This window comes from Kwoniella shandongensis, chromosome 8 (genome assembly GCF_008629635.2).
Source record: "Kwoniella shandongensis chromosome 8, complete sequence".
NCBI lineage: Eukaryota > Fungi > Basidiomycota > Tremellomycetes > Tremellales > Cryptococcaceae > Kwoniella > Kwoniella shandongensis.
In genome coordinates, this window is record NC_089294.1 from 1228772 (window position 1) to 1243521 (window position 14750).

The 14750-nt window shown below is 48.9% G+C and overlaps 5 protein-coding genes across 5 annotated transcripts; 3 read left to right on the top strand and 2 right to left on the bottom strand.

Moving 5' to 3' along the window:
- Positions 1-948: 948 nt before the first annotated feature.
- Positions 949-2508, top strand: CI109_104900 (glutamate-5-semialdehyde dehydrogenase; the record flags this gene model as incomplete). The annotated part of the gene is made up of 4 exons (XM_032007738.1): positions 949-1134; positions 1187-1457; positions 1530-1852; positions 1912-2508. The coding sequence occupies 4 exons, from the start codon at positions 949-951 to the stop codon at positions 2506-2508; spliced, it is 1377 nt and encodes a 458-aa protein (XP_031857995.1).
- A 31-nt stretch (positions 2509-2539) lies between these two features.
- CI109_104901 (uncharacterized protein) lies at positions 2540-3901 on the bottom strand (the record flags this gene model as incomplete). Its single annotated transcript, XM_032007739.1, has 6 exons — positions 2540-2558; positions 2614-2742; positions 2825-3226; positions 3297-3478; positions 3557-3639; positions 3748-3901. 6 exons carry the CDS (start codon positions 3899-3901, stop codon positions 2540-2542), a joined length of 969 nt encoding a protein of 322 aa, XP_031857996.1.
- A 1342-nt stretch (positions 3902-5243) lies between these two features.
- CI109_104902 (uncharacterized protein) lies at positions 5244-7097 on the top strand (the record flags this gene model as incomplete). Its single annotated transcript, XM_032007740.1, has 13 exons — positions 5244-5320; positions 5394-5493; positions 5560-5597; positions 5673-5793; positions 5868-5941; positions 6005-6077; positions 6143-6169; positions 6233-6345; positions 6414-6449; positions 6514-6576; positions 6637-6733; positions 6810-6890; positions 6969-7097. 13 exons carry the CDS (start codon positions 5244-5246, stop codon positions 7095-7097), a joined length of 1029 nt encoding a protein of 342 aa, XP_031857997.1.
- Positions 7098-7524: 427 nt separating this feature from the next.
- Positions 7525-10121, bottom strand: CI109_104903 (uncharacterized protein; the record flags this gene model as incomplete). The annotated part of the gene is made up of 11 exons (XM_032007741.1): positions 7525-7760; positions 7835-8187; positions 8262-8395; positions 8475-8570; positions 8638-8753; positions 8820-9020; positions 9080-9170; positions 9241-9434; positions 9498-9710; positions 9781-9836; positions 9907-10121. 11 exons carry the CDS (start codon positions 10119-10121, stop codon positions 7525-7527), a joined length of 1905 nt encoding a protein of 634 aa, XP_031857998.1.
- Positions 10122-12257: 2136 nt separating this feature from the next.
- CI109_104904 (uncharacterized protein) lies at positions 12258-14301 on the top strand (the record flags this gene model as incomplete). The annotated part of the gene is made up of 8 exons (XM_032007742.1): positions 12258-12415; positions 12513-12815; positions 12887-12958; positions 13011-13278; positions 13342-13422; positions 13473-13628; positions 13687-13923; positions 13987-14301. The coding sequence occupies 8 exons, from the start codon at positions 12258-12260 to the stop codon at positions 14299-14301; spliced, it is 1590 nt and encodes a 529-aa protein (XP_031857999.1).
- Positions 14302-14750: the final 449 nt, after the last annotated feature.

Consider the following 14750-nt stretch of genomic DNA (forward strand, 5'->3'; position numbering starts at 1 on the left):
ATTGCGAGTGAACTATACTAAAAGGAGTCTGTTATCGTGGATGTATTGTCAAAGGCAGGTCTGTTCAATTCAATGCCGTCCCCATGAGTAAGCAAGCTACTGTACCTCGATTATGCTAGCATCGGATGGTGAGTGTGAATGTCGCATCGGCAGCAATTAGGCAATTAGCAATAACAAAGCTGTCTCTCTACGGTGTACCGACGGCGGACGCCACTCGAGCCCGCGCAATCCCCGTGCGTCAATCTACCAACCCCAACCCCCCATCACCCATCACCGAACTTTGTCACTGACCGAGGAATGTTTTTCAGTTGAAATATATCTTTTACCCGATTCGGTAGTTTATTTCGATTCGTTCCGTCAATTACAGTTTCGGCCGCCTTGCACGACACATTCGGTCTGACATGACATGATATGTTATCCAAGTCGGTAATGATGCAAAGCGGAGGCATAACATGCTTTTGACAGCAGTGGTAGTAGTAGTCGTCATCAGATCGATGTTGTGGCCCATTTGAGTGAAAGAATCCGAGTGCAGTATAACAGAGCTGTCACTAGGTGCAATCAACTGGAAGCGATGTACCGCTTCATTGCAATTGACACACGCCCAACGCTGGCCTTTCGAGGGGTCAGTCCAAATACTCCAAAATCACGGATAATGATTGGTATCCAGAGCTCATCAGCGGCTGAGGATGCTGCTCAGCCCTCTCATGAACAGCTACACAGTCTCATTGATTTTCGGGCCCTGGACAAGGACTGCATGATATCGCTCGATGCCACCAGGAGTGACCAAGATATATTGACGGTTCAGCAAGAGGTGGAGGACAGGCACGCCTACCTGTGAACGGAATCAATCACGAGCGGAAAAGTCACCGACTCGGCACCCAAGTTACCTTGTAATCTACATCTTACTTCCTACTGCTACAATCTCGCTACACCATACCGTACCGTAAGATGTCCGACCCATCAAGCTCCAGTTCGATTGGCAATGCCGAGTCAATCGCTCGTGCAGCTCGACGAGCGTTCGAAGAATCACAACTCGTCGCTACCTCTGAGCGGGATGTTGCGTTGAAAGCGATTCGAGATACGTTGGAGGCGGCCAAGGAAGAGGTCATAGTTGCGAACAAGAAGGACATGGAGGTGTGTGAACACTCAAGACTGTTTGTAATCAGTGCTGACGACAGGGTGGTAGGCTGCTGAATCGCTCGCTGCAACTGGACAATTATCTACTTCTCTCGTATCACGATTAGACCTCTCTCGACCTGGGAAATTCGAAGCTATGCTCCAAGGTATCTCGGACGTTGCGGCGCTGCCTGCGCCAACGGGTTTGGTCACTTTCGCCAAGGAGATTGGACCTGGATTGGAACTCCATCGAGTGACATGTCCTATTGGTGTGTTATTGGTCATCTTCGAGGCGAGACCCGAGGTCGTAGTGAACATCGCTGCGTTGGCAATCAAGTCAGGTGAGTACAGCATCATATTCCACTCCCTGTCTTCAGGCTACGCCAGTGCTTATGACCAAACTTCGCTATCAGGTAACGCTGCGATCTTGAAGGGCGGCAAAGAATCAATACACACCGCTACTCTCCTCTCCTCCCTCATCGCTACAGCCTTGTCCAAAACATCTATTCCCAGCACGTTCATCCAATCCGTTTCTACCCGTTCGGAAATATCGTCCCTCCTCGCCCAAGATAGATATATCGACCTCGTGATGCCTCGAGGTGGGAATGAGCTAGTGAAGAGTATCCAAAACTCAACAAGAATACCGGTGATGGGTCATGCGGATGGTATCTGTGCTGTCTATCTCGACGAGAGCGCGGTGGAAGAAAAGGCCGTGAGAGTAGTCGTAGAGTCGAAGGTGCGCTAGTTTGTTGCGTCTGGGCTGAGGCTGAATATGCTGACCCATTTACATCGCAGACCGACTACATGGCAGCTTGTAACTCCGCTGAAACACTCCTTGTCCACGAATCTCTTATCAACACTCTTTGGCCAAAAGTCGCCTCCGCCCTCATGGACGTCAACGTCTGTCTCCGGTGCGATACCGCCACTCTGGCCCCTTTACAAAACCTCCCTCAGGCGGCACAGTTCGTCACAGCCTCCTCGGAATCGGACTACTCTACAGAATTCCTCGGTCCTACTCTCGCCGTGAAGACCGTCTCATCTGTTGCTGAGGCGATCCGACATATCAACTCTCATTCTTCGCATCACACCGATTCCATCGTGACAGAGGACGAAGCTGCCATGTCGGCTTGGTGTAGAGGTCTCGATAGTGCGAACTGCTTTGTCAACGCGTCAACGAGATTCGCCGACGGAACGAGGTACGGTTTAGGAACAGAAGTAGGAATCAGTACGGGCAAGACACACGCTCGTGGACCTGTCGGGCTGGACGGCTTGGTGATCTACAAGTATATGATGAGAAGTACCAAGGCGGACGGCAGTGTGATTGCAGATCACGAGAAAGCAGGGAAGGGATACACGCATAAGGACTTGCAAAAGGGGGAGCCACCATTTTGATCGCATTTGTATACATGCATGTTTTGTCACTTTATTTGGCATATCGGTCGCTGCACGTGTCACAGCATCAGCGGGAGTCCACAGACACACAGACCCTCTACTCACCTCTTGAGCGCTGCTCGTCGATCCAACATCGCTTCGGCGAGTTTTCCCTCTTTTCTAGCTTTCTTTAAATCCTTCCTATCTCTTTCTGAGACGACGGCTCGTCCTGCTCCCCACGTTTGCGCCTCTCGACTAAGTATGAACGAGCGATCAACGCCAAGCACCAGTACACCGTCACATCGTGCGATATAGTGCAGCATTGCTCAGAACTCACTTTCTCCTCAATTCATCTTCTACGGACCCTTCAGCGGGTCCACCATCCAACAACCTTCTCTTCGACTTGCTTTCCCCCTCATCTCCACCTTTCGCCTCACTATTCGCCAATCGAGCTTTGAACACGAACTCTCTCTGACATTTAATCTTGATCGTCTCGTACTCTCCTACGGTATCTGCGTCTCCTCTCAGTTCTGCTTTCACTTTAGCGATGGAGGGTCCGGAAGGTGGAGCGGCTGAGATGTATTTCTCGTTATGTTGGATCTTGATAGCGTAAGTTGGGAAGAGCGACGGTGATGATGATGTTGAAGAAGACGCAAGTGGGATGAACGCTTCGAGTGGTCCTCTAGATGGTGTGGTCGCTGTTAAAGTACCAGATGGTGAAGCAGTCAAGAATGTGCCGCTACACCCATACATACAGATTCTTAGCACATTACCTCTGACACACGACTTGTCCGAGACACTGGACTCACGTGCTAGTCCTTAGACTCATCACATCTTCACTTCCTGATAATCTCGATATCACCCAAACATGGTGAACGTCTGACGGTTCGATCGTCTGCAGGATCTCAGCTTCGGAAAGGTCGTTCATCCCTTCGGGGACTTGGGGGAGGTCCACCGGGGCTGCATAAACTCGTTCTCTTTGCGGATCCCACTGTGTACAGTGAGCGTGAGTCAGCTTCCTATATCCACGGCTGCTCCAACATGAGGTTTGGGAAAATGCCATACTCACAGCCAAGCAGGTGAGCGGTTCCGTTGGGAGAAGGATAAATGCCGGTCCTGAAATCTCCATCACATCTTCGGGAAACATCCATCCTGGATGTGAAGGAACGAAACGAAGTATCAGCACGACACAGATTCTCTATCCCTGGCCTAGAGGGCGCCCCTTCTCCTTCAGCTATATTGAGGCACGACCTCACTCACCTCTCGGATCAGCAGCTACCATCGCAGCCAACTCATCTTCGTCTCCACCAGCACCAGCTCCACCACCACTCGAATGATGGTGAGACCTCTTCTTCTTCTTCGACTTCTCACCCTTGAACTTGAGCTTTTTTGACACGACCCCGGAAGATGACATAGTGCTGATTGATTGAAGTCGCTGCGTTTTACAATATAAAGTTGTAGGTAGGCAGAAGTTGCAAGAATAGCTGTTGTTATGTGCAACGTACGGCTTCAAACGAGTGACGTTTGATCTGAGCGATTACGTAAGCTGCTTCTTAGAGAACTCTTGATGTCCCTAACCCCCGGCAGTATGAATGAAGAACGATGCATACTATTAGGATGATTGGTGAGATGGCAGAGCAACATGGACGCATGGCAGAAGCATGCGAGTGTACGAGTATCCCGGCCTGACATTTTCATCCAGTCTTGATCTCGTCCCGGTCGGGGCCTTATTCCCCCTCTTCCTTTATGATATCACACTCACCACTCTAAATCCCCACTTTCCGAGTACCGAGTAACTCTCGGTGCAGTACATGGTTCCTGTTCTCGAATTTACCGCTTCCTGATAACGATGAAAGGCATACCATCAAAATCGATTTCCAGATTCCACCAGTGATGAAACGTCTCCCTAAACCAATCCCCAACCCCCTCGTTCCTCTACAATCTGATGATCTGGTAAAAGCCAAGGTACAAATTACATTGCTTCACCTATTATGTGCGGTACCTGTACCGGTACGATATCATCATTACGAGGATTGGATTCTCGGCTGTACTGTATACTTTCGTGTTTCGTATTGGAAGAATGTCAGGCCAAATATGGTCTGTTTCGCTCCACCTGCCAGCAGAAACAAAGACGAAAGAGGTCATTGATATGAAAAGTCAGCTGTCAAGACTACTTATGCTTATGGATCTTCGAGAAGTTGCCCGTGTGGACGCCACCAAGGCGTCTGATAATACGTATTACTTCCTACTTGAGTATCAATCAATCGATATTTCTTTCTCACAATAATGAGCATGCTCAGCCACTGGACAAAATCTCTGACTATCCTATTATTGCACGGGCTGCGGCTCTTGCCCCGTAATGAGATTAAGCTTTCCCAGATCCTTTTGTTTCTCGGTGCCTGATTGACAACTTACATCTTTCCTGGTTATTGTACCTGCCTGCGGTCAGTAACCTGCCTGGAAAAACAGAATGAGTGTGAAACCTTGAATCGTTCATGGGCCTGTCTGTGTCTGGAAGCTGGAAGCTAATGAGAGGACCGGTTTATCCTTTATGCTCCAATTCAGTCCAGTCCGAAAGAGCTTCTCCACACTCCACAGATCGTACTTATATACCTAGGCAGATCAAGAAATGGTTGGATGGTACATCTTTTCCCATTCTCCTGACTAGTCCTTCGGGGTAGATTGTGAACTACACACTTTCCTTTTCGTACACACAAACGATATACGCTATACTAAACAAGATGGACCACGGCACTATGTCAACTGTTGAGCAGATGGCAATGATTGAAGTGACATCGAATTTGGGTTCTCATCTCGGTCCATTGTTACTCGGGTAGGTTGCGTTGCGAGGCATCTAAACGCAGACAGCAAAAGTAGAAGCTGATAGGTCACATATACATGTACAGACTCGCGGTCGATTCGCTATTACTGGGCGTATGTGTCCATCAATTCATCCATTATTGTGGACATCACGCGAAAGAAGCTACCCATGTCAGATTTCTACTGGTGAGTCAAAGTCGTGTTTCACTTCTTGTGAACTTTGTGGCTAATTTACTGGGGTGTCGCAATTAGTACCTCGCATGTCTGGGTGCAGTAGCTGGTACAATCTTGTAAGTGTTTCACTACCACACCATCAATCTCATGCATGTGCAAGCGACCAATACTGACGTATGATGCACTCATAGTACATGGGCGACATCGATGCATATGTTCGTTTACAACTATGGTTTGTACGAACAATTCACATCATGCGACTGGATCGCATGGTACGGTGTATTGGATCCATTGACCAAGATCAGTGTGCAGGTGAGTACACCGGTTTCGCTTTGTTTCATCGTGGTGAACAGTCTGGCTTACCAAACCCACTCCGTTGATACTAGGCATTCTACGCTGAGAGAGCATGGAGGATCAATAAGCGAAACTATTTCATCCTCGTCGCCATCGGTATATGTCTGTGAGTGGAGTCAGCCGCAACAAGGACATCGAGCAGAACACTGATCAATGTCATGACTTGCAGTTGCTGCTCCGTAACCGGATCAGTGGGGTACACCATCTTAGCTCGTACGAAACACATGGCCGAGTTCGACCAGGTACGTTTCCTTCCTGGTTCCGTCACTTCATATGAGGAAAGTCCTGATCATGCTCGACTTCGCAGATTACCAAGATCTTCTTCTACCTATGGGTGAGTCATCGATTGCTTCTGTGATGATCGAGGCCTAACTAAACTCGTGTCTCTGCCCTGCAGCCTGGAGCCTGTATTTGCGCCGATATCCTCATCACCTCCTCTATCATGTTCGGTCTCTATCGCTCTCGATCGGGCTACGAGCATACCGACGTACTTGTTCGTAAGCTCATGAGGTAAGTTTGTGTGGCGTCGGTTGGAACTATACCTTGTAGACAGATATTGACGTCTTGTTACGCTTCAGGATCTCCCTCGAGGCTCAAGTCCCACCAACGATAGTGTGAGTGATGAATGGTCTGGTCTGGAAGATAGCACCGTATACTGATAGACTATATCCCTCGCAGAGCACTTCTCTTCTTCACTCAATTCGCTAGTTCTTCCATGACCAGTATAGTCCAATTCATTGCGTAAGTGTCCCTGTCTATCTTTGTATCTCTCTGACTTGCGAACTGACTCTCTCGATTCAGCATCATCCACCCCAAAGTCTACTTGACGGGTTGTCTCGCCATTCTCAACTCGAGAGAAAGTATGCGAGAGAACAAGACTACTTATGTAGTTGCTTCGGTACGTGCCCATCACCTCTGTACCAGTCCGTTGAGCTACACCTTGTGCTGACTTCGTCGTCGTTTGGGTATTATAGGGAAGTGGCGGTTCAGGCTGTAGCAGTAGTCGTTTGACAAAAGGAGGTGGTGTATCAATAACCACCGAAACCTATGTCCACGTGAGTGATACCGACTGTGGATATGTATATCTCATCACTGAACGACCAGAGCTGATTGGATTTGAATCTCAATCACAGTCTGATGGAGGAAGTACTGCTGGAAAAGAAGCGTTTGATTCTCACGCTCCATTTGCGAACACACATACTTTGGCAGAGAAAGGAGATCTGGAATCTCCAGATCAAGAGAAGACGTTTGTTCTGTCGTGAAATGGAATGAAATGGCAATAGGGAGATGAGAAGGGCTGTGATCATTATTTCGAGGTAGACAAGAAGGGAACACTTTCATTTATGCAACATTTACTGTACATACCTGTATTAGCGCTACAACTGTCAACTGGGCTTCGCGTCCTGTTCTGCGTCCTACGAAACTCAATGGAAGACCTTAACTAAGCTGAGGCAATCAGCTGCGATCCTGAGTGGATGTAAAACTCGCTCAAAACACACGCATTCACTGTATTGCATACGTCTGTAATCCATCATTATAAATGTCCAGAACCGAAATCATCTAAATAGTGTAAAACCCACTCCTCCATTCGATGGAGCGTAACGAACAAGCGTATATGTAGTATACCTTATTTCATTCAAGCACCGACATGATGCGGTGCGGTGTGATGCGATCGATCGATTGATCGCTTTACAACTGACCAGCCCTAGCCTCCGCGGCAAGTTTCTCCTCAAGCTCCTTCGCCTTGGCAGCGAGGATCTCAGGTCTGACCTCTTCCTCCTTTCGAACTCGGATAGCCTTCTTCTGTTCGATATCGTTGTGGTTCTCACCGAGGTAGAAGTTGGAGGTGAAACAACCGAAGATTACGGCGATGAAAGAGGTGAGTAAAGCAGCGAGGAAGAGAGGCTTCACAGCTTCGTTATAGGCTAGAACAATGACAGTTTGACATCAGCACACCTGAAACTTAGGGCAAGGAAACTGTGGTACAATCCCAACTCACCGGCAATGACTTCGGCTCGAGGCTCTGTGAGCTTCGCGACGTTGATCGAACCGAAGATCTCTGCAATCTCCGTCTCATTGTAGAGGTGTCCAATACGAGCGGTGAGTGCCTCGGGGACTCGTCGGTTCCACACTGAAGCAGAGATGGCACTGCCGATAGCACCACCGACCGAGGTCCAGAGGGATAGGATAGCCATAGCGAGAGCCATATCGGCGTGAGGGACGGATCCCTGGACGGCAACTTGGGACGAGATGACGGTGATACCTCCACCAAGGGACTGGAAGACCTTCGAGGTGACAATGGCCGCGTCGGTAAAGTGTCCGTTCACAATAGCATAGTTGATACCGCAACCGCTGGAAGTTCAATTCAATCCAAGTCAGTTTTCGTACGATGAAATGACGAAAACCGCTACTGATTCTCAACTCACATGACTCGGAAACCGAGACCGACCAATTGGAGATACTTGTATCGATGGGTATATCGCTGGATCACTCCACCGACCACACTGAAGAAGCAGAGACCGACCGTCAAGATGTTGAGGATGTACGTATAGTCTTTGTCCTAAATAAACGTGAATACCAACCAAGGATCAGTAAGGTGCTGCTATGACTATCCTGCTGATGGGTCGTTGACAACTCACGCTGTAGTCCTTGACAACGTAGAGCCAAGATGACCAGTAGGTGTCGGAGATGTAGTAGCAGAAGTAATACATGAAGTTGATTCCAACAGCGCAGATCTGAGTCACACCAAGTTTGTTAGCGGGAGTGCCTCAGCGCGCAGTAAGGAAGTGAAGCAGAACTCACCAAAGACCTGTTGAAAACTCGAGCAGGCATGATTGGGTGAGAGGCCATCTTCCACTCCCACATGCAGAAGGCGATGAAGAGAATACCACCGACAACGAGAAGGGCGATGAGCGAAGCTGAATAAGATTGCGGTCGCATTAGCACTGACAGACCTCGATGTCTATTGCGTGAATGAGGCTCACGGTTCTTGTAACCTCCAATGGCGGTGGAGCTCAAAGTGAAAGGTGTAAGAATACAGCCGAATGCGAAACCCATGAGAAGAAGACCGACGGCGTCGATTCGACGAGCGTAGTAAAGACAGGTACCGGTCATAGTTCGAGCAACGGGAGCCGAACCGGTCAAAGCTCGCTCACGAGCGTATGTGGAAGATGCGAGAGAAAGAGCTGTTGAGAGTCAGCCGGGTTGTACGACATTCAAGGAAGCCAAAATTCTTGCAACTCACCTCCAACCTTCTTGGCACGGTGACCGGCCCAGAACAGGATACCGATACAAGGGGCAATGAGGATGGGGATCATGATGGTGAACATGCCGTACTAATCAGTTCACTCATTGATCAGCTAGGGTCCCCGAGGTGCACGAATGAGTACGAAGAAAGCCACTTACACCCCATCTCCAACCGTTGGCAGAGTACGCACTGATACCGCTCGCGATCTCACCCGCAACGAAGGCGAAGGGGATAAAAGGCAATGAGTAGAGACCGGTAACGAGACCTCGCCATTGCAACGATGTGATATCGGCAAGCAAGATGGTGACAACAAAGTCGATACCGGTGTTACCAAGTGTGTAGATGACCTGACCTGTGGGAGTAGGGAAGGTTCAGCTTCTTAGCCTTGGACATCACCTGACGAGGCGTAACTCACCACCTGCGACGTCGTTGACACTTCGTGACGCAGCGACGATAATGTAACCGATAGTGTAGAAGAGAACGGAGAAGGTCAAAGCCCAAGGTCGAGAAGCAAGATCGGCCAATTTGGCAATGAAAGGTTTAGCAACACCGGCCATGATACTGGTGATGACACTGATTGTACCGAGGATGGTGTGTTCACCATAAGAAGAGGTAGCGAAGGGTTCGTCTATGAACAAGTTGAGCGTCAGCGACTTTGCTGAGGTGCAATCTCTTAGAACAGTACGCTCCACACTCACAGTTGTAGGTGGTGTTCTGACTCAAAGCATAAGCACAAGAGATGAGAGCGATGGAACTATGGTCAAACACTGTCAGTTACTGTATCACCCTACATAGATATCTCCCCTGCGACTGCGCGTACTCACCCCCAAAGAGCCCAAAGCTTCCAACCGTTTCCAAAGACGAGATACAAGGCCTCGATCTTTGTGACACCCATATCCTGCTCGATAGCAGCGTTGGGCGACTCATCGTTCAAATAAGGGATAGCCTCCTCATCGGGGTGAATCTCCTTCTTGTCGCCGTTAACCCGCTCGTGAGCGGGGATATCGTTGATCGTATTATCGTGTGATGATGTCGACATTTTGGTTGATCTTGTCGAGAGAGAAAAGTGAAGTGAAGCAACGTGGAAAGATCAAATCAACTAACTAAAACACTCTTTCTGCTCTTTTCTTATATCTATAACTCCACACGAATACCCAAAATTTCACAAGAGCCAAGAGGAAGCTGCTCAATATCTGATTAGCGAATGACTGCACCAAAAGCAAAGGCAACAGCAGAGACCAAGTGTGCTCGCGCTCGCGCTCCACTCTATCCGACCCTGTGTCGGTCTGTTGTGCTTGGGTTGGTCTCTTTTACTCCTGGAAAACAGGCGTACTGACGGATTTATGAATCGGCCGAATACCGCCCACCTCATGCTCCATCTATCAGATAGTTCCTTGGGCGTCAAAATTCCCATATCAGATAACCAAACCGGCTTTGCGTGAAAATTAAAATTTCGTCTTGCATCATCCTCGCTTGTTTCGTCGAGAATAATAATGCCAAGACGCAAGTCAAGGCACGATATACAATACCCATTCTCGTAATTAGCCTGAGAGACGCACAAACTCCACATCAACACATCGCACCAAATAGGCGCCGTATTCAATCAGATTCCGTTCACGCAGCTAGCCTCTTGAAGATACACACAGACATGTTGGTGATTTTCGGATGAACGCGCAACGAACGAGTGGGGGAATACAGCCTTGCCCTGATGTGATGACAAGGGCACATGCCAAGGGACGCAGAAGCATTACAGTTGCCTCAGTCAAAGGGCTACGTTTGCGACGATCGACGTCCGGACGCAAAGCGCAAGGGGCCGGGTCTGACGACGCGACAAAATTTGATCTAATCAGATTACTTTGTGGAGCCATTACGACTATTTCGACTTGTACTAGGAAGATGTCTTACATCACATCACCAGGTGTCGTTGAGCGAACATCGCAGTGTATGTATGCCCATACGCAATCAGATGCGATCCACTTCCACTTTAGCGGACCATCATAATAGCCTTCCAGAAGAGATGGTTCCGACTATTGCTGCGAGACCAGACGGCGCCTATTCTTAACTTATTTACATCTACATATGAAGGCGCCTATTGGACGGCCGATACTTGGGCATGTATGCGCTCCAACCTCTTGGCAGAGTATAATGTGTATGTATACACATGCCACATAAAGGTTTTATCTGATTACGAGGTAGTTGGGACGATTTTTCACAGTCAATTTGGTCAAAGTTACAAGACCAGACGACCAGTACAACATTCATTCACCATATCTCGCGCGCCAAAGTTTTAGCTGTAAGGGAGCTGGTACTGCCTAAGTGACCTGAGCGCCTACTGGGCCGGTTCGCAGACAAGCAAACCCGTGCATTGTAAACCCATCCGGTAGACGGACAACCTCTCCACAATGAACACTCCGACATCTTTTTGCCGTCGGCTTCGCTTACATGGTGCCAAGACCATCCATTCAGCCCTGTCTCCGCAGATCTAGAACAACGTATCCACAACCTTGTTCATATGCTAGCAGACGAGCTCGGATGTAATTGTAGGAACGGAAGGGAGGTCTTGTCTGTGTTGTACATACTGCGCACGTCAGCTCGTCGATCAGGTCCGGGAGTATTTTGCGGTAATGCAAAAGTCAGAGATCCGTTCCACGGCCGTAGCCCTCTTGCTTTTGACCTAATAAGGAAGAGGTAGCTTAGTATGATCCAATACACGCAAGTAAGAGCATGAATATACTCCGGCTTCGGCTTCAGCCGCCAGTGCAGAGCAAGGTAAAATCCATTATTTATGTCAAAACGCCTTGCAACTAGGAAGCGAGACAGGACATTTCGCCATGCCAGTCCATGTAGGAGCCCACATGCTGAGCGAGACTATAAAGGTGCATACAGTATACACCGGGGAAGCCAGCTATTGAGGCTCTTTTTCATATAGAGAGTATATCAATGTCAACTCAACTCCTTGTCGTAGACTGCTGCCTGTGTGTTATATATTTATTGGTGGTGAAAATCAGAAGTGGAGGCTGAACTTCGGAGCCCCTTGTTGCGGACATCACCATTTTTTGACCAAATGTTGGCTTTTTGCTGCAGCCAGCTCTGATTCCTTTCCTCCGTTGCGGTATCAGACATCGCAATCAACCTCGTCGCGATTGTGCCATCGTGGAGTATCTGCACAAGCAGCATGTCAGACACTCAACAGAATAAACCCCTCACGGCGTTCGTGTCTTTCCCATCGCCTTATACCCAGTCGTTAATTGTCCAGGCGCTCGTTTCGACACTTCCAGCCTTGAATTTATCGCTTGCTCCTTTCCCAGAAGACCAACCTCCAGCTCTACAGTGGTGAGTAAAGGCATACAAATACAACTCGTTGCCATCCGTCCGGTCTGGCAGATAAGATATATGCCATCGGGAGCTAATTTTTAACCCTCGCTCTCAGGGCAGATTACGATCTCCTATCCTTCGATCTCCCCCATTCCAACCCCACCGAATACCTTATCTCCTCATATATCTATCGTAAAGCCCTGATACGAAAACACCAGCTTCATAGCACGATCACCTCGTACCTTGCGAAATGTCAACATCGCGGTGTGAAGAGTGTGTTGGCAGATGGAGGTGTACCGAAAGGGTGGACGGTGGATATACAGTTTGCAGATGAGCTGGATGAGATCCTGATGGATGATCTGTATGAGCTGGCTGACGGGATGAGGGAGAACGAGGATAAAGAGGAGAGGGATAGGAGGTGAGTGCGCTCGCTTCAAAAGCCAGTGCTGAATCGGGAGGAACACAAAGCTGACGTTGACGGTGTCATAGGTGGTGGATTCTCAAACCCGGTTTCGCAGATAGAGCTCAAGGAATCAGAATGTTCTCAACAGAAGATGAGCTGTGAGCTGCACAGGTGCTGCCTACTGACGACTTGCTGACAAGATACTCATAGTCGAGCTGTGTTCGAGGAATTCGAACCGCCTTCGTCAGATGAAGAAGACGAGGACGAAGAGGAAGATGTTGATGAAAACGAGGACGAAGATAACGAAGGAAACGTCACATCGTTGAAGGACACGGTCGACGATAGTCTTCAAGCGCTTGCTAAGAAAGCGGCAGAGATGGGATTCGGTGACGATGATAAACCCGGACCGGACGAAAACGACGAGGATGAAGATGGGACGGGAGTGATGACTTCGCAATTAAGACATTTTGTCATCCAGGTTAGTTTACTCATCATTCAACGGCATGGCAGACGCTTCAAGGCTGACGACGTCGCTTCATAGGAGTACATGCCCAGACCCGTCCTCTTCGACATAGCACAAGTAGCCAACGAACCATCATCACATCCTTTGACAGGTTACAAGGTGAGCATCACTACTGCACGCTTTTGTACAAGACCACTGACAATTCCTAGTTTCACCTTCGATCCTACGTCCTCTTGACTGGTGGCTACACCGTCCACGTTGCTCGTACCATGCTTGCGCTGTTCTCGGGATCACCTTTTGTCCCACCTATTGCTGACGACGGCGAGATGGATCTGAGACCGCATTTGACGAATACATGCTTACAAGTACGTTCAGAATATCATCATTTTTTGGCTATCAAGACTGATTGAAAATCACTTGTAGACCGACGCTTACGGCGCCCCGACACCACCGGAAGAACTGGTCAAGCTATTCTGGGAGCTTGAGGGTTTATCTGGGTTAGCGGAGTCTTCCTCTGGGAAGTACGAAGAGCGAGGAGTGGTGACTAAACAATGGTTAGAAGAGGTGTTTGGGAAAGTGGGCGATGTCGTTGCAGAGAGCATAAAAGCTGGAGCAGAATGTGGTAGTTTCGGACTACAGCTCATGCCCAATGCCTTTGAGGTGAGCCACCTTTGCTTATTCGCTCTTGAACAACAGCGGACACTGATATACGAAAAACCGCAGATCTTCGGCGTGGACTTGCTACTATCCTTCCCACCTCCCTCTTCCACCGACTCTTCGTCAATGCTGCCCATCCCCACCGTCACCTTGCTCGAGTTCAACGCTTCACCCGACTTCCACCAATCTGGAAATAGATTACGACCTCAGCTACTGGAAATGTTCAAGGGCGTTATTCGGATAAGCGTGGCACCGTTCTTCAAGCTGGAGACAAATGGTGAAAAATCGGCGAGCACCGAGGAGGACGAATGGGAGCTAGGGGCGGAGCGATGGGGTTGGAGATTAGCGGGCAAAGGGGAAGTGAGGGGATCTGGCTGGTAGAGGGAGTAGGTTGGGTTGTTCAATCCCCCACACACAGGTTCGGCCTTTTTGGCCTTTCCTTCAGGAGGTCTATTCGAGTAAATGCTCTCAGCCTTGAAGTAGACCGTGATTTTGCGATAAGAGAGCTAGACAATAGTGTTATCACACAGCTGTCCTTAAGAAGACTTGAGCACGAAATGGAATCGTGTATTGCCTGATGGGATGAATTGGATTACGATATATGCTCGCACTAGAGGAATGGGGATTTTAGGTTGTGGTTGCCACCTGTCAACATTTGGTACAAGGCACTGGAAATTGGCGATAGGCCGCGACGATAACGTAAGGTAGGTCCAGCAACTGATTAGGTGATTGGTTGGGATAAGAGATTTGTCGTTCTCCCTGAGGATCGAGGTCTTGCGTAGATAGTGCTATCTTACGATTGGGGACGCGTCGGAATGCCTTGAGAAAGG